The following is a 17,925-nucleotide window of genomic DNA, read 5'->3' as shown; positions in this document are numbered from 1 at the left end:
TGAGGGGCACCTGTAAACACGCCACCCCCCAGTCAGGTCCCCACTCTCCCGTCCTGCAGCTCTCGCCTCTCGTTTCTGCTCCAAGCCCAGGGCCCCCAGTGTGTTGGGGTGGCCACCCCAAGGGTCTGTCTCAGAGCAATACCCACGGCCCTGGGCTCCAGAGCAGAAGGGCCCCTCTCCCTTTAGGGCACCCACATCTCACAGAGCAGTAGGAGCAGATGAGGGACTCCCACCCCCAGGAGTCCCAGCAGCAGAGACAGTGGCCGCAGCCAGAGCCCCTGCCCCATGGCCAGCCCAGGCAGCCTCCGCAGAGGCTTTTCCCCAGCAGGCTTCCCAGGCCTCCCACCCGGCTGCCTCCCCTACTGCAGGGCAGGGCCAGGCGCCCACCTGCCTTTCAGAGCACCTCCCTGTCTGGACCAGGCTTCATCCCTAGGTGGTGGAGTCCCCCTTGTCCTTTACACCCAGCTAAAGGGGCGCTGTCTGGAAAAGCATCCCTCCCCTTGTAAGAGTGCTGCGACACAGGCTGGCCACGGAGCCTCGCCACTCCTGTGGCTCCAGAGCCTGGAGGTTATGGCCCGGAGCAGGAGAATGAATGAGGGGTGGGTGGCGGCCAGCTGGGGTGAAGGGACAAAGGAGAGAAGGCGGCTGGTTGGGCAGTCAGTTCTTGTGCAGGTCATTCCTGGTGGCAGCTGCAGCATGTGGCCCAGCCCTGGGTGCTCTGAGCATGACCCTGCATGGCCCATCTCATAGCACAGTGACTTGCACAAGCCCAGAGCGTGTCCATGGTGGCAGGTCTCCGCCGTGAGAGGTGGCACCGAGCACCAACACGATTAGGCACCGCTGGCTCACAGTGTTGGCCTGAGTGGTCTCTAAGAATAAACTCTGGAAAGTCAGGAGACCTAATAAAATGCCAAAATCTATCCAGGCTTTGTCACAAGGTGACAGCAGTTCTAGACCCTCCTCTCAGCCCTGCTTCCTGGGGGAGGGGCAGCCTCTCGTTTGCCACAGTCCTCTCTGCTCCCCAAACACTGCCGGACCAGGCAGGGGCCAGCTGCTGTTTTATCACTGACTGTATTGGGAGGGGGGCATGATGGGGACAAAATATGCCTGTGAAATAGTTCTCTCATGACTTCTGAGAGCAGGAGAAGGAAAGGGCTTGAGAAACCGCTGGGAGGCTCCCTAAGCTTCAGCCTCGGGGGAGGCTGAGCTCTAAGAATTTAGAAGTGGAGGACCGTTGGCCGGGCCCAGGCCTGGGGCTGCCTGGGAGATGGGAGGGATGGAGCAGCCCAGGCAGGCGGGGACGCAGGCCCATGGACTCTCACCTGCCTTCCTGTCCATGCTGACGCTAGGCCATCACCTCCCTGGCCTCTGACTGTGCAGCCCACCCTCCACTCTCCTCCACCCTGTACCGGCTGCTTCCCCCAGCCTTACCCTCTGGACCACCCCCTCCAGGCCCTTCTGTGACCCACTTCAGTGCCAGCTGCCTTGCTCATATCACCTCTGAATGGCCATCCTGTGACAGGTGGCTGCAGACACTTTCTGGTGCAAGTGTCCCAGCCAGCTTAGCACTGGCCCCCAGTGTCACTAGGCCTGGGCCTCAGGAAGTCAGATCCTTCCCAGGCTTATTTCCTCAACCGCAAAGCACGGGGCAGAAGCAGTCCCTCACCCTGTCTTGCCAGGAGCCCTCTGCTCCATGCAGTCATTTCTGGACCGGCGGGGCGGGGCGGGGCGGGGCAGGTGGGGGGGGCGGGGGGCAGTGGAGAGCACCCTTGCCTGTCCTGTTGCAGTGTAATTAGTTACTGTGGAAGGCCACGCTCCCCCACCTGCCTAGCCATTAAAATCACCTGGTGTTTCACAACATGCCAATGCCCCGCCCCACCGTGGCTCAGCGTGGCTGTCGCTGAACCGTCCACTCTGGTGCATAGCCAGGACGGATGGCTTTACTGTCTGGGTACTCTCTGGGCTCTCACAGCTCCCTCATGAGTGGTTTGATGACCCCTTTTTGCCAGCGAGGTTGAGGCTGAGGTGACCCAGCCTCCAAGGTACAGCTGGAAGCTGAAGTCAAAACCTCCTGCTGGCGGAGCACTGGCCTCATGATGGGCAAAGGACTGCGGCAGCTGGGGCTTGCAGGCCCCCACCCGCCCCCAGGAAAGCCCCAACAGAGCCCCTGACAGTGACAGCTCTTTTCAGGGAGAGGCCAGGCCTGGGTGGCGGGGTGGTTGCAATTGCAGCCTGTACCCACCAGAGGGCACCCTGGCTCTGCACTGCTCAGCTGGACTCAGCTCTGCCAACCAAATGCTTTTTAATTGAAAATTTTTTTAATTCAAAAAGGATTTGCTGTTTGTACTTGAGTGCAGGTTTTCCTTATGCAGGAGACTAATGTCTTGAGTAAACAGATCCAGGCCCAGATCCACCTTCAAAGGTACTCACTGTTTGCCCAAGGGAGTGACAGGGCTTCCAGAAGCAGCCTAGTCTCTTGGGCAAACATTGTGGGGACGAGCAATCCTGGGCAGAGGACAGCGTCTGTGGGAAGGTTATCCGCAGCCTAAGGGGGATTATGTCGGGGGACATATGTTGAAATTTCATTTGGGGAGTTAGGGAAAACAGGAGGGGGGGCAGCACTTTTCTTCAGCCAAGATAACCTAAAAAGGGAAAAAACTCCCGAGGGAGAGGGGTGGGGAACGGGCCGTCTGTGCGCTGCCCCCATGGCAGGGCCCCTCGGGGTCTGTGTGTGCTCAGGCTGCAGTCAGAAAAAGGGAACGTGTACTCGTGGCTTACTCATGTGCCATGGCCAGGCTACCCGCCAGGCAGCCCAGGGCCCTGCCTCCATGCTGTTCCCTGGTGTCCTGGCGGACCTGCCCCAGCCCGGGGCAGAGCTGCGCTCCTTTTGGGCTGATGGCTGTGCCACCATCCTGGTGGACCCACCACCCCAGGCCCTCTACTCAGTAGGTCTGGGTACCCATCATGCTCTTCCCCAGGCAGACCCCTGCTTTGCTCCAGAGAAATGCCACCTGACTCCTCCTGTGGCCCCATCCTTGTGTGGCTGCCCTTGGATGTGGCCTTCATGCTAGGCTGTGTTAGAGTGTCTGGGTCCCTCCCTGGGCACCTTGTGAGCCCTGGGAACAAGGGCTTTGTGGGACTTGTGCCTGGTCCCAGCACCCAGTGCAGGGTCAACGCCAGGGTGCAGCCCACCTGAACAGCTCTGTGTGCTGCGGTGTGCGTACCTAAGCAGCCACCAGGTGGCAGCATTAGCCCAGCCCTTGCCCAAGCGGCCTGTGAGCCCACACAGGGTGGGCACCTGAGCGCTGGCCAGGAAGCAGGAAAGCAAGAGGCCTGGGCGCTGATGGGATGGGCAGGCAGGTATCCAGTGGGTGCTTGCTCCTTTCCAGAGACAGGAGTCCGAGCTACTGTGCCTCCTGACACCCTCAGGCATCCCTGGGAGTGGAGGGCCTGCCTGAGGCCCCCCATGGCTCCGAGGCTCCAGAGCCCCAGCCCCAGCGCAGCCCTGCAGCAGTCCCCTCCATTCTCCAGTGGTCTGTAGCCGGGTGGACCCTGCAGCCCTCAGCTTAGCATCCTCCGTGCAGTCCCCGGGAGCACCTCCCCGCTGCGGGGTCAGCAGGGCTGGAGGCCGGCTCGCCAGTGTGCCGGGGCATGCGGACAGCATGCTGCGGCTCCTGCTGCCCTCTCCCTGCAGGCCCACCTGCTGGTCCTGAGGCACTGCCGTCCTGGGTAGCCCTCTGTTCAACGGCAGCTTCGCCGTGACCCTGGGGAGCCCTTCATCACGGCTTTTCTATGGCTGAACCTTTTTACGTAGGTGACCACTGGCCCAGCCCAGGCCCTGGTTCCTCAAACCCACATGAGCGAGGGCACAGCTGCCCAGTGAGTTCCAGGCTGCCCCACAACCCCACCCAGCCCGAGCCTGCGGCACCCTGGATGCCACCTGTCGGGGTGGGCGCTCCTCTCCCGCCCCCCACTTGGGTGTTGAGATCCCTGGCCTCTGGGTGAACTGCAGGAGCCCGCGCCCGTCCTGGTACTCACCTTCTCTGGGGAGGTCAGGCAGCACAGCCGGGCAGGGGACGGGGTCCACCGCCGGGCAGCCTCCAGGCAGCAGGCTGGTGCTCAGCCTGGCACAGGGTGGCTCACACGGGTTTACCATTGGTATCAGAACCCCGGGGCAGAGGCAGGTAGGGACTGTGAAAGCTGTCACCTGTCACCACCCAAGCCCATCGCCTGACAGGTGTGTTCACACCTGCACACGGCTCAGACCACAGCCCTGGCGCGCACACACCTGCCCACATCACTGCCAGCGGGCACTGGCCTGGGCAGCACGGGGGCCCTGGGTGCAGCGGGACTGACTGCCTGCCCGCCCTCTTCCTGCAGTACGAGTACAGCTTCCGCACGGAGCAGAGTGCCGCCGCCAGACTCCCGCCCAGCCCCACCCGGTGTCAGCAGACCCCTCAGTCCTGAGGAGCGGGGCCTCCGCGGGGAGAAGACGCCTCGCCCTGTGCCCAGACTACTGACGGGGCGGGGGCCGCTCCCCGCCCTGCCCGCCCTGCCCCCAGCCCTGCCTCCACCTCCCACCCCACAAGCACCCAAGACCCTGGGCAGCTGAGTGGTGACCTCGGTCATTGGCTCGCCTGACGAGACCCCAGCCTCCCGGGGACATTGTTCACAACTGCGACTAATCTGTGTGTGCTGTAGTGACCAGCCATTCCTAGCTGTCCATGTGATGACCAGTCGTGCTGCCAAACACCTCCCCAGCTGGAGTCGCCCTGAGGGTTCCGCAGTCCCTCTGGCCACCCAGTGACACACACTGGCTCCTTTTCTCCTGTCACCCACCATAGGAATCCCACAAGCCATCGTTACCCCCCGGAAGGCCACAGGGCTGGCCACTTCATATAGGACCCTCCGGGCTCACTGTCACCTGAGACGCAGGGCTGGGGGGAGCACGTCCCTCCCACCCACAGGCTCAAGTACACCACGTGCTTCACAGCAGCCCTGAGAAACGCAGCGGGGAGGCCAGAGGGCTCTCCCACTGTGGACAGCTGTGGACTCTTCGCCCAGTGCCTGACTGGACACCAGAGGCCCTCCACTGGCACAGAGGGGGACTCACTTTCCCGGGAGAGGACAGTGTGACCGGGCACCTGCCTGAGAGTTCTGCTTGCCCTACCCCCGCCCCCAGAGGGCTGGACTGTGGGGCACTCCAGTCAGTGACAGCGCCACCTGCCACGGCCAGGGCCCTGACCCAGTGACTACAGGACATGCCCCAGGAGGCCGCCACAGGCAGCGACAGGAGAGGTGCCCAGCACTGGAGGACACGGCACGCTGCCATCAGGCTGCTCTCAGCCCGCTGTGTCTCCTTGGCATCTGCTGACAGAGACAGGTCATCGTGAAAGCCCCCTGACCCAGACCTGGATTGAGCCAGACCAGCGTCCCCCGTCCCCGGCACTGGAGGTGCCGAGCTGGCCCCACATGTCCACCCCGAGAACAGCTGCCAGCGCCATCCCCGGGGCCCAGGACTTCAGCCCAGGGGCCTGCTTTGCCCAGGCCCACAGGACGCGGGTGTCTGACTCCTTTGGGTCCCCAGAGGGGGCTCTGGACGTGAGGGCTTGCTGCGCTTCGGAGGCGGCGCCATGGAGGGGGCTGTGGACAGCAGCCCTCGGCCAGTACAGGCCCCGCCAGCTGATGTTCCAGGGACGGTCCACAGGCCAAAGGAACCAGAGAGTCGACAGGCTGGCCAGGAGCCGGGGGCCCCAAATACCTCACCACCTGCGTCGCCCCTCGGCCCCCAGGGCCTCAGCCGCACGCGGCGGACCAGCCTCCTCCTCGGCAGCTCCTCGTCTTGGCCCCTCTTCGTTTCTGTGTGTCAGCAAGTGGCTGCCTGGCCCCTTCCCAAGACCTAAGGGCACCTGTGAGGTGACCCTCCCACACCTCTGGGCAGCACACGGCAGGGAAAGGCCTTTGGCCCCTGCCAGGCCCAGGAGGCCCCGCGCGGGCCGGTGCTTCACCAGGAGGGCTGGCGGGTGGAGCCCAGCACCCACAGAACAAGCCAGCTGTGCTCCAGGGCCTGGGCACCCCAACAACCTGCCCCCTGCTGCTTTTTGATGGTAGTTTATCCAGAACCAAGCGGCCAGCACAGCTTGAGGCTGGACAAAGGAGGGAGGCCCTGGGGGCCGCAGGAGGGTGGAGGAGGGGACTCTGCACTTCGTTTTGGTTTGTATACTTTGTGGTTCGACCTCTTTCCAGGCCCAGGTTGTGAGAGTGTCCCCAGCAGGTAACCGGGGTCCTCCTCTCCAGTGGAGAAGGCAACGTCTGCACAGCGCTGACCGTCCTGGAAGGCCACAGGGCCACGGCAAGATCCCTGGTCAGGGATGGAGAAGGTAGAGCCGAGGGTGGCGGGAGGAAGGGAGAGGACAGCCACAGCCCCCACCACCACCCTCCCTCAGGGCCACCAGGAAGAGGGCACACTGTGGCTCCGGCCGGTAGGAGAGGTCCCCCCGTGGCATTATGGACTCAGTTTAGTAATGACCTTGACTGTGAAGCTTGTGACATGAGCTAATGAGTGGTGAGGTCAAGTTGGGTTGGTAGACGTTAGGCTGCTCCCCACCCGGGCTCCTGCCTTCTGAGGGGTGGACAAGGAGGGGCAAGCGTGTGGTCACAGCTTGTGCGTGTGTACGCCCACCCCGATGGCGTCGTGCGGACCACAGGATTGTGGCAGAGTGAGGAGTTGAGGGACCCCTCGAGTCTTAGGTGGGGAATGCTCTGTCCACCAACCCCGGCCTCTTCTGGAAGCGAGGGACAAGGATGCCCTTGGCTATACGAAGGGCCACAGCCTCTTCCTTGGGCCCCCCCAGCATGTCCCATAGCTGCTGCTGTCCCTGCCCAGCACCCTGCCCCCCTGAGAAGACCAACCAGAGCACAGCATCCCCGAGCCCTGCCCTCCGCCCTGAAAACCCAGTCGTCTTCTGAGACCTAGCAAATGGCACAAAGTTGACAAGGAGCAGGTGTCACTTGCTCCAGGTTCACTTGCAAATTTATCATGAGGCCTTTTTTTCTACCCCAAATCCAAGAACTGATGCCAGCCCCACCCCACCCTGAGTTTCAGTGAAGACCTCACAGCCTGCACTGCCCTTGCCCATGGCCAGAGCTGAGTGGTCTCCAGCGACCAAGCTCATTTTGTAGGAAAAAACCACGGACACTGGTCGGTGGCCCCCGAGTGCTTCAGAAGGCCATGGGGGGACGGGGCTGACCTGTTCCGAGCAGCCCTCTGCTGGGCACAGCCGGGCAGTCCAGACGCTTTCTCCCTAGTAGTTCACGTTCTTTGCTGCCTGTTGCCGATGGGAAACCCAAGATTGTCTTTGGCACAGGCTGGTAAGCGGCAGAGACAGGCTCTGGCCCCAAGGTGCACTGGGCCAATGTCCCCTCATAAGCACATGCCTTGGGCTGACCCTGTTTGCATTCCTATGACTTCCTGGCTGCCACTGGGCCTTGCTGGTCACACACTGAGTATGGGCCACCCCTATGCAAGGGCTCCCCAGGCTGCCGTTGCAGCTGCCCCATCCCTTGCCATGTCGGGGGCTCCCAGCCTGCAGCTTCTGAGACCCAGGCAGGCAGAGCCCCGCCGAGCGAGTCCCCGTGCCTCCAAGCCACGTGGAGCTGAGCCCGTCGAGTTTGGTTTAGTCTGCCTGACCCCGGACCCTGCAGGAGGGGCAGGCCACTTGCTCTTGCCCCTGCACAAGGCCCCCTCTCCAGCAGCCTGGAACCTCAGGTCAGCCCAGCTTCCTCCACCTGCTCTGGGTGCAGACCCCTGGGACAGCGGCAGCCCTCACTCCAGGAGCCCGGGCTTTGTCCCCGCGATGGAGGGTGCATGGCTGCTGTGTGACCACTGGCCTCAGACAAGGACCTGAGGAAGGCCCCCCTTCCTGCATATTTATTCAAGGCAACTCTGCACTTGGCCAGGGAAGTTTCACTGTGTGGTTGTCTGTGTTCTTAATATAATTTGTTAAATAAACGTCCGTTTTAACCTCTCCCCGTCTCCTGTTGTATCTGCAGCCACCAGAGGTCAGTGTCTCTCAGGGCTGCCCCATGCACCAGCCCTGAGCCTGCCCGCAGGCCGGCCGGGCTCCTTGGGACACAGCCACTGCCTGGCCTTCAGCCTTCTAGGAAGGCCGTCTTGCCCCCGACCTGGTTCAGGAGGGTGTGGGGCTCCACCTTCCTCACAGCAGCCCTCAGGGTGCTCCGTGAAGCAGAAGAACCTCGGTGGCCCTGAGAGCTACACCTCGGCGAGGAACGCAGGGTGCCCTTCCGTCTCGGGTGCCTCCCGCCCTGTCTGTGGGGTGCACACCACACCTGGCCTCGAGGATGCAGGTCTCGATGCTGTCAGGGCTGTCCCCACTGCTCACCTGCCTGCAGGAAGCCACCCCCCAGGCCGGCCCAGGTGGCCCCTGTCCTGGCGGGCACCCACAGCCCCCTGTGAGCACCAGCAGCTCGAGTTTCACTATCAACATCTCTGCCTCCCTTAGCAGTGACCTTTGCATTTCTGGGCTCCACGTCCCAGCCAGGGCTGTCCCTGCCTGCAGGCTCTGTTCTTGCCAGACTCTGTGGGAAGGAGCCAGAACTGGCGACCTGAGCTCAGCACTCATCTCCTGGGCACTGCAAGGGTCCCCAAAGAGTGCCAGGGTTCTGTCACTGTCCACAAACATACTAGATCCCTCCCACATGCTGGGCCTGGGACACCAGGGAAGCACATCGAAGTGGGGGCCCTGGACACGGGAGACACTGGCCAAAGCACAGGAAGGCGCACCAGGCCCATAGGCAAAACCCACTCACACCAGCCCGGGTGGGGGTGGGGTGAGCAGATGGCCCCCAAGCATCGATCACACGGAACCCACAGCAGGATGGCGCTGAGCCTCGGATCCAGACCCGGGCGCACCGTTCCTCCACCTCGCCCTGTGCCTGCCTGGACATCTGCCGGCTTCCCCTCCCACTCTCTGCACACCGGCATCAGAGGGTCCACAAGCACATGGCCACCATGTTTATCTGTCCCTAAGCCACAGTCTCATGATTCCAAATCCAGAGCCCAGGACAGACTGACAGGTTAGCTGGGCCGGGTCACCCCTTCTGCCCCTGGAAGCTCTAGCCCTGCTGGTGGCATGAGGGTATGTACACAAGCCTCCCGGAACAGGTCCCAGAGGTCCAGACCCATCTGCTAGAGAGGAGGGTGGTGCTGGGCAGTGGGGCTGGGGTCCTTCCCAGGAGGAGGAGAGGAGCAGGGCTCCAGGGAGACGGGACCCTGCGGCAGCAGCCCTGGGATGGCAAGGGACGAGGGCACCCAATTGTCTGTGCAGCCAGGTCCTGCTGTGTAAGGCACCTTCAGGTGCAGGCCTTGTGCCAGCACTGCCATGAAGCAGTGACCAAATCTGGTGGCGTTCCTGCCCCAGGGGAGTGGGCAGCCCGGCCTGCCTGCCCCTCCAGGTGCCCCGTCCTCCTCGCACCAGCGTCCAAGTCAGCTCTCCCCTGCTTCTCTGGCCACTCACTCCAGCTAAGCCCCAGACTCACAGCTGGGACCCTGGGCCTCCCTGAGCCACCCCATTTCTGTCCCCTCTGTGTGGCCTGCGTTTCCGACAGTGCTCAGCTCTGTCCTTGCCATCTCCCCGCACTCCTGCCACGAGGTCTCCACCTGGGACCCTGTAAGCACGTCTGTACCCACAGCCAAACCTGCCGACCTCTCTGGAACCCGAGCTGCTCTTCCTCCTCTGAACAGCTCAGCCACTCCCCGCAGCCCCCAGACCACCACCTGGAGCCAATGGATCCACCCACTTCCAGCTGGACAGCTCTCGTCCTCAGGTGTCTTCAAACCCAGCCACTGTTTCTCTGGCTTTGCTCTGACCCTAGTGTTGGCCCAACATGGCAGCATCTGCCCTTAGCCACCCTCCCCTGCAGAGGAGAGCCACCCGCTTCCCATCTTCCCCTCCTCCATCTCCATACCACCCACACCCAGCTAGAGAGACCCCCCCCCCATTTTCACTCTCTCCATGCCCCTCACCCTCAGAACCAAGTCCAGACCCCTCCTGGGCCTGACACACCTGTGCACATCCCTGCGGAGCTGCCTGGGGTTCCTCAAACCCTAACTCTCGCTGCCTCCTCACCTTGGCATAAGCTCCTCCCTCTACCTAGGATCCCCCCCTGCCTTCAAGACCCTGTTCCTGCACCTCCTGTGATGTCTGATTGACCCCCTGGAGGCAAAGGAAATGATTCTCCCCCCACCACCCTGCACAGGGGACCAGTGCCACTAGATTGTAGCCCCTGGATCCTCTCTAGAGTCCGTGCCCCTGGAGGAAGAGGTCCCGTGTGTCATGTCCTGCTCCCTACGGAAGTACTCAGAGCAGCCAGCGCAGGCCTGAAAAATAACAGGATCAGCAAATACTCTGAATGAATCCTTGGAGTGAGGGGGACAGACAGAGGAGCTCTGCTCAGTTACCAAAGGAGCCCAAGGAGGATGCCAGGGGTACAGGGACCGTGATGTCCAGCACACCTCCCTGGACAAGCCCTGACGTGGCCCCAGAGAGATGAGAGGCCTAGCGGGACAGCCTGCTCCCAGCATGGGACTGGCTCCAAGTCAAAGAGCCAGTGGTGCTGGTGGGACAGGAAGCGACCTGCCGTGGGCTGCTGGTTCTGTCCCTGGAGCCCAGCTCTGGAGAGGCCAAAGGGAGGAGGGGCCCAATGGAACACGGGACCCAACACTAAAACTGCAAGGGGCTGGGTCTCGGGGCCAGCAGCAGGCCCGAGTGAGATGGGGGATCCCCAGTGACAAATGGGGGCCCAATTTTCTGACCTTACCCACTCATCTCTCCCATCTTGCCCTGAGTGGGCGTAAGAAAACAGCCACGGACAAGGTGTCAGCAGAGCCCGCCAGGCAGCTGGACTGGCCCTGAGCTCCCGCCTCCCCTCTCCCCGACCTGGGGGCAGAGAGGCGCCCAGAGACGCAACCCTTGAGATGGTGGTGCTGGGGCAGAGGTCTTGGAAGGCTCTGACTCTTCTGATGGGGTGGAGGGTGGGGGGGCCACAGGCAGAGGTGGGCACAAGTTGGAGCACCAGGCACACCCAGTCTCCACCCTCCTTGTGCTCAGCAGGGGCGCAGGGGTCTTACCTCAGCTGTCATGGGAGCTGCCCAAGTGGTTGTTCATTCCTGTGCTCAGAACCACACCCCGAGCAATTAAGAGACTCTGTAGGGGACTCGCTGTTTTCAAGGTCCCCAGGTAATATCAATGGGCAGCTCAGACAAAGCACCAAATTCTTCAGCAGGTTCCCCAGTGTTATGGTTTGGATCTGAAATGCTCCCAAAGGCCCATGAATTAAGGACTTGGTCACCAGCCTGTGGCACTGTTGGGGGGGGGGTGGCTTTAGAGGTGGGGCCTAGTGAGCCGCAGTTAGGTCACTGGGGCGTCCCTGAGGTGATCCTGGGACCCTGGCCCTTCTCTCTCCCTCTTGTTCCCTCCCAGCCACCGTGAGGCGAGTAGACCTGCCCCGATGCTCACTCCCCCTGTGCTGCCTCCCCACAGGCCCGGAGCAACAGAGCCCAGTGACCAGGGACTGAAACCACGGGCCAAAATAAACCTTTCCTCTTTTCAGTTGTTTATCTCTGGTATTATCACAGCCACAGAAAGCTGTTCTTTGAAAAGACTAAACGATGGACAAACTTCTGACAATAAGAAAAAAGATGTAATAATAGTAAGGAAGAGGAGGAAAAAAAACAAGAAAGAAAAATAAGAAATAACTAGATCTAACAGTTAACTAAAAAGTATTAGTAACAATATGTCATTAAACATTTGGGGAAATGTAAAACATCAAAATTAAGAAAAATGAACAACTATTAAAGATCTAAATAAAGCAGAGTTTTCTCCCCTTTCCCTCACAGAATCCCCCAGGACCAAATAATCATATGGCCAAGCTTACTCAGACTCCCCAAAAGGACAGTCCCTTCTGATACAACCCCTATTCTAGAACAAAGGAAAGGAGGAAGGCAGCCCAACTCATCTCAAGAGAGAAGTTGATCCCAAACCTGATAGAGACAATTCACAGGAACCAAAAAATTGAAGGCCTGTTTTTCTTATAAACATGGGTATAAAAATCCTTAATAAAATATTATCTAACTGAATTTAGCAGTATATATAAAATTTATGCATTTAGACTGAGTAGAGATCATTCTAAGAATGCAAGAATATTCAGCACTGGAAGGTCCACCCACGCAATTCACCCCACTAATGATAAGGCTGCCACAGTCACCTCAATCAGTGCAGAGACCGCTTTTGGTAAATACCATACCAACAATATCTATTAGCACCATCTTCAGGACAGGGACAAGTCAAGGATGCTACTACCACCATTCCATTAAATTGCATTGGAGGTCCAAGCCAATGCTATAAGACAAGAAAAAGAAAGTATATGGATTGAAAAAGAAGAGACAAAGCCACCACTCTCAGCAAGTTAAATAATCATGTATGTAGAGAATCAAATGGAACCAACTATTAGAATGATAGAGTTAGTTAGGCAAGGTTGCTAGATAGAAAAGCAACTCCCAGAAATGAATAGTATTTCTCTATATGAACAACAACCAAATAGGAAATAAAATAGAAAATAAGAGAACCTTTTAAATAGCCCTGAAGTATCTAGGAATCAGGAAAGGCAAGACTTTTATGAAAATTTTGAACACTCAAAAGACAAAGGATATCTAAATTAACAGAAAGTTATACTATATTTCTCTTTTCTAAGACCTCTTTCCACTAGGATATTATAAATCCCGAAGGGGTGGGAACCTTTGTTGTTGGTGTGTACACTGTGAATAGAGCAGTGTTTGACACTAAATAGCCCCTTGCTAAATATTTGTTCATTGGATTAAACGTGAAGATGCCAGTTCTTTTCCAACTAATATTTACAACTCAAATCCAAATTCAAGCAAAAATAAAATAAATAAAATCACAAATTCTTAAAGAAATTCATGTAAGACTTCTGGCAGAATTTCACAATGTTATTCAAAAATTCTAAGATGTTTATGGAATAATGAAAGTCTACATTAGACACTTTTAAAAGGAAATAGTGCAAAGAGGGATTCATTTTTAGACATAGACACTGAAAAACTAATAAAAACAAGTGATACTTTAAAAACAAGTGGTACTGTAAAATGCTACAAATAGGGAAGGTGATATGGATTTTATGGAAAAGTGAAATTTTTCTATAAACCTAAAACTGTTCCAAAATTTAAAAATAAAACATTTTAAAGCATTGTGCTACTGATCCCAAAACACGTATTATGATGGTAAGTGGGCTGGTGAAACTGCCTTGTTTGGTGGATGTGTGTGCACATGACGCTGAGTGCGTACCCAGGAGTGGCCTTGCTGGGACACAGAGGAGACAAAGCTTCAGAGTCAGTAAACATTTCCAAATATTCTCCTAAAGTGGCCGTACCAATTTCTAATGTGGTTATAGCTATTGGGTGGGACAGGAAGTGACCAGCTATGTGTAGTCATTCCTGTTGCCCCACATCCTGAACAAAACTAGACATTTTGCAGAGTTTTTTAAATTGGCAGTGGTAATAGGTATGAAGTTGTATTTCACTTCAGTTGAAATTTGCATTTCCCTCTTGACTGATGAGGCTCAGCCCATGTACATACGTTTACTGGTCCCTTGGGTCTTCTATGAAGATTTGGTAAGTCTTCTGCCCATTTCTCTTTTCCTTACTTCAGTCCTCTTGTTTTGTTTAAGACAGGGTCTCACTATGTTGCCCAGGCTGCCTCAACTCCTAGGCCCAAGCAATCCTCCTGCCTTGGCCTCCCCAGTAGCTGGGGCTACAGGTACACACTGTCAAATCTGGCTCATATTCTTTATATATGGACTCTCCAAGAAAGTCTCTCACCATACACATGTGCCAACATCTTCTCCCACCCTGTGGACTGCCTTTTACCCTCGTAAGGGTGTACCTTTTAATGAATAAAAGTTAGGAATAAATATGATTCCATTTTCTACCTTTTCCTTCATGGTTAATGTCTTAAAAATCTTTGCCCATCCTCCCAACCCCTTTTAAAATGGCTCTTATTTCTGCCACTACCTCCCAGAAAACAGGTGAGGGAGCTTCCTAGAGGAGACAAGGTGGGTCCTGGCTCTAGGGGTGGGCCTGGGGGAAGGATGTTCCCAGTGAGGGTAATGAGGACAGACATTCCACTCAGCATTAGCCGACACTTGGGGGCCACTGTGGCTCCCTGTGTGTGTTATCACTACAGTCCTGCAGCGAGGGATTCCCCCATTTAGCAGATGAGGAAACTGAGGCTCCAGAGAGTGCTCAGAAGCACACCACCAACCAAGGGTAGCTCAGGGCCCCCAACCTGGGCACCCACAACTCTGGCACTATGCCTCACACAGCCTTCCACCTGCACGGAGGTGTCCTGTCCTGGAGGCAGGGAAAGAGGAGGGTGGCTCAGGAGGTCAGGCAGGCCCATTTAGGTCTGCCACTTCCCCTGATGTGACCCTGGGGCTCTGGGGTAACAGCAACTAGCCACCCTTCAGGAGGGGGACTAGAGATCAGACCACTATCACATGCTTGGCCCAGGGTGCAGGACGGGGCTGGGATGGGGAACCCAGAGGGAGGCCGCAGGAGCCCCTCCACTGAGGGCAGGGAGACCAACGTCTAAGGTCAGGTGGCCCTGGCCCACCCCCGGCCTGTCCAGAGACTGTGCGACTGTCACACAGGTTCTCCCTCCAGACCCCCTGCCGGATTTTTACAGAGGGGACCAGTGCTCCCTGTTTGCATTTGCTTCTGGGCTAAGCTGCGGCCTCACCTCACCTACCAGAGCTTCCTGCTGGGGTCCTGTAGTGACGTGGGCTTGGTCAGAGCTGCAGGGCAGTGTCCCTGGCACCCCACCCCACTGGAGGCTCCCTAGGGTGATTCCTGCCAGGTCCGCGACAAGCCCTCGTAGGTCCCAGGTAAGAGGCACCTTGCAGTGGGCAAACCCCCCTTTTGAGCCCTGTTTTTTCCGTTTCTGTTTTTTGCAGTGTGGGTGGGGACGGGGGTCTGCAGCACTTCCTGGGCTGTAAAGCGAGGGTGGTGCTCTTACCTCCTCCTTAGAGTTTCAGGACTACAAGAGACTCCACCTTCAGGCCGCTGGTTTGGCACCTGGTCAAGGTGCGCGTCCAGCCCCAGTTCTGGCTGTGTCCCCCAGGAACAGCCCCACCCTCATGCACCATGGGGAGCCTCCCACCCTCACAAAGAAAGTGAAGCTCCTCCGACAGTTGGAAAATAAATCCTTCTGCTTCATGTGCTGCCGAAGTGTGTTTGGAAGGAGGCCAGCCCACAGCTAAGTCCCCTCCTTGCCTCTCGGGGGTCCCACAGCTTGTGGGGGAGCAGCCAGATTTGACCAGGGCCCCTGAGGGAGGACAGGCGGGGCCCAGCACCTTGGGACCACAGACCCCAGCTCCACCCTCCCTTGTCTGGGGGCTTGGACTTGTCACATTACTGAGCCACAACTTCTACATCCACAAACCCTAGAGGTCACTGGTCCCTACTTCAAAGTTGTTGAGCAGGTTAAGGAAATGAAGCACGGCTTCCAGGCCTCAGGCCAGCCAGCTGCACCCCCCAGCCTCGGTTTCCCCAGCTGTAAAATGGGCTAATGAAAGCCCTTACAGGGTCATTTTATGATACTCTTGGGAAAACTCAGGCAGAGACCCTGTCCACAGCCCCAGCCTGTGCCCTGAAGCCCAGAGAGTCACAAGGGACCCAGGCCCCCATGTTGGGAGCTGCTAGCTCAGTGCAGAGCAGGTACTTCCCACTCCCTGGCTTGAATAGGTGACTTGCTGTGTGGCCCACGGGTGTCTGGGCAGAGGGCTTGGTGACAGCGTCCTCCCCAAGCTGGTCCTCAGGGGTCCTCTCTGGTTGAGAGACTCAGCAAAAACACCCCGATTTTGACACCATCCATAAAAATGAGAATGTCCCAGGAGTCTAACCCTTCCCTTCCTCTTGGCAGCTTACACCACCCTGAGACACAGCCAAGACGTCGGACGCAGTGTGCGCGTACACGCCAGAGCCGAGGCCTCACGCAAAGCCAGCCTAGGGCTTGTGCAGCAAAGCGCCATGCTCGGTCAGAGTCAGCCTGGCCAGGTACAAAGTGACCCCTGACCCCACCAGCCTGCACCACAATGTGCCTCCCAACAGCCAACCCGAGGGGCACCCCAGGAACCCTGACTTCCTTCCCAGCCAGGGCTGCTGCCCACCCCCACTCCCCCCCCCCCCAGAAAAATATTTGGAATGGTCTTTGACTGAAATGAGATTAATCCTCAGTTCCCCGACAGTGTCTTTGGGCATGTGTTTTTATAACCTCCCTTTCAAATGAGAACCATTTGTCGCGGGAAGCTGGGGAGGCCCTGCCCCTACGCTGCTGGCCCAGACATCACCAGCACCTGATTGAATGTCACGGACAGTGTGAGGGGGCAGGGCTGAGGTGATGGCCGCCTGGAAGCCGCCCCATCTCCAACCTGGCATGAGTGGGAGGATGTGGGTCTCAACCCCAATTCTCTTACACCACAGTGTGCTTGGTCCTCAGGGGTCCTCTCTGGTTGAGAAATGGCAGATGGTGCCCATAGCACCCAGGCGGAGTGCCTAGGCCCGTGCCTGGGAGACAGGAGACCCTCAGTATTCAGTGGGGCTGACAAAAGAGTAGAAGGTCCGTGCTGGGGCTTTCCAGAGGGCCAAACAAATGTCCCCCCTGACTGGTGGTTCCATCTCTCCTGCCCCAGCTCCAGGTTCACCCCCAAGCGAGAGGGCATCCTTGCAAAGAGCTGGGCTGCTGGCACTTCAATATGAGAAGGTTGGAGTTTATGGGTGCAACCGCGCAGCCTCTTTAATTAACTCGAGTCCTTGATCCACAGCCTCCTTTCTCAGCACAATCCCTCTCCACCCCCACAACCCCAGGTCCTGTTTGAAGTTTGCCATCACCCCCTGCCGTTCCTGCTGAAGCAGCTACAGACCCTCAGGGCTCAGCTGGGAGGGATTTATTGGAGAATTCCAATCATGGGGTCTTGGCTCAAACCTGTTGCTTCCCCAAAAATCTCCCCAGAAGTTTGTTACTTATGGAACTGAGACACAAAGGAGGTGCTCTGATGATCTCAGAACTCTACCTGGGTGTCAGAGAACTCACAGCCCCTGGCCTGGAGGCAGAGAGCACAGGACAGCCAGAAAGATGCAGTTTCTGGGACAACGTGGAGGTACTGGGACTCCTGCGCCCTAAGCAGCTGCTCAGGAGCAGTATTTCTGGGCTGAGGGTGTAGCTTTGCGCTGAAGCCTGGGTTGAATCCCAGCACCAGGTGGGGAGAACTGGCCCCTCCCCTTCCCGGCAGAGACACCTTCGGGCAGGTGTCTGCTCTCTGCAGCCCCCGGTTGCACTGGGGCTGGGTGGAGAGCCCTGAGCAGCACATGTGGACCCCAGCAGCAGCTCGCCTTTCTTCTTAAGATAGTGGCCTGCCTGGCTCAGGCTGTCCCCGGTGCTCCCAGACTGCGGAGCCCTGGCTCTCCACGGGAGCCAAGCCAAGAAGGTCCCGGGCCAGAGGCCCCCAGGGCCCCTCAATTTTGTCCCTCGCCCCACCCCGCGTAGGACAGACTTGCTGGTTTCTGCCCGAGGCCTCTGCCATGATGGATAGGCTGCGGCCGGGCTGCTGCGGCCCGGGGAGAGCATCTTTGTCACTTTCTCTCGGGAAGCCTCCCACGTCTGGCTTCCCAAGTGCTGAAAGCGGCACAAACAGAAATACCCCGGGCTTCCCGGGACTAGCGAGATGACCGCATCAGGCGGCCACGCCGGGGGGATAAGGAGCCGGCCCGAGGGACCCTGGAGCGAGGTGTCCGGTTCCCTCCCAGGACGCTCCGCCGACTGCGCTTTGAAGCCG

At 58.2% G+C, this 17,925-nt stretch overlaps 1 protein-coding gene across 1 annotated transcript in view; it reads left to right on the top strand.

The window, feature by feature from the left end:
- The window catches only part of Mvb12b (multivesicular body subunit 12B), a 166,557-nt gene extending 158,546 nt beyond the window's left edge, over nt 1-8,011 (top strand). The window contains exon 10 of the mRNA XM_077108808.1: nt 4,381-8,011. Coding sequence (XP_076964923.1) covers nt 4,381-4,467 — 87 coding nt within the window. The 3' untranslated portion in view covers nt 4,468-8,011. The remainder of the gene's footprint in view (nt 1-4,380) is intronic.
- Nucleotides 8,012-17,925: the final 9,914 nt, after the last annotated feature.

The sequence above is a fragment of the Callospermophilus lateralis genome, chromosome 2 (assembly GCF_048772815.1).
Source record: "Callospermophilus lateralis isolate mCalLat2 chromosome 2, mCalLat2.hap1, whole genome shotgun sequence".
In the NCBI taxonomy this organism is placed as follows: Eukaryota; Metazoa; Chordata; class Mammalia; order Rodentia; family Sciuridae; genus Callospermophilus; species Callospermophilus lateralis.
This window is presented reverse-complemented; position numbering and strand designations above follow the sequence as displayed.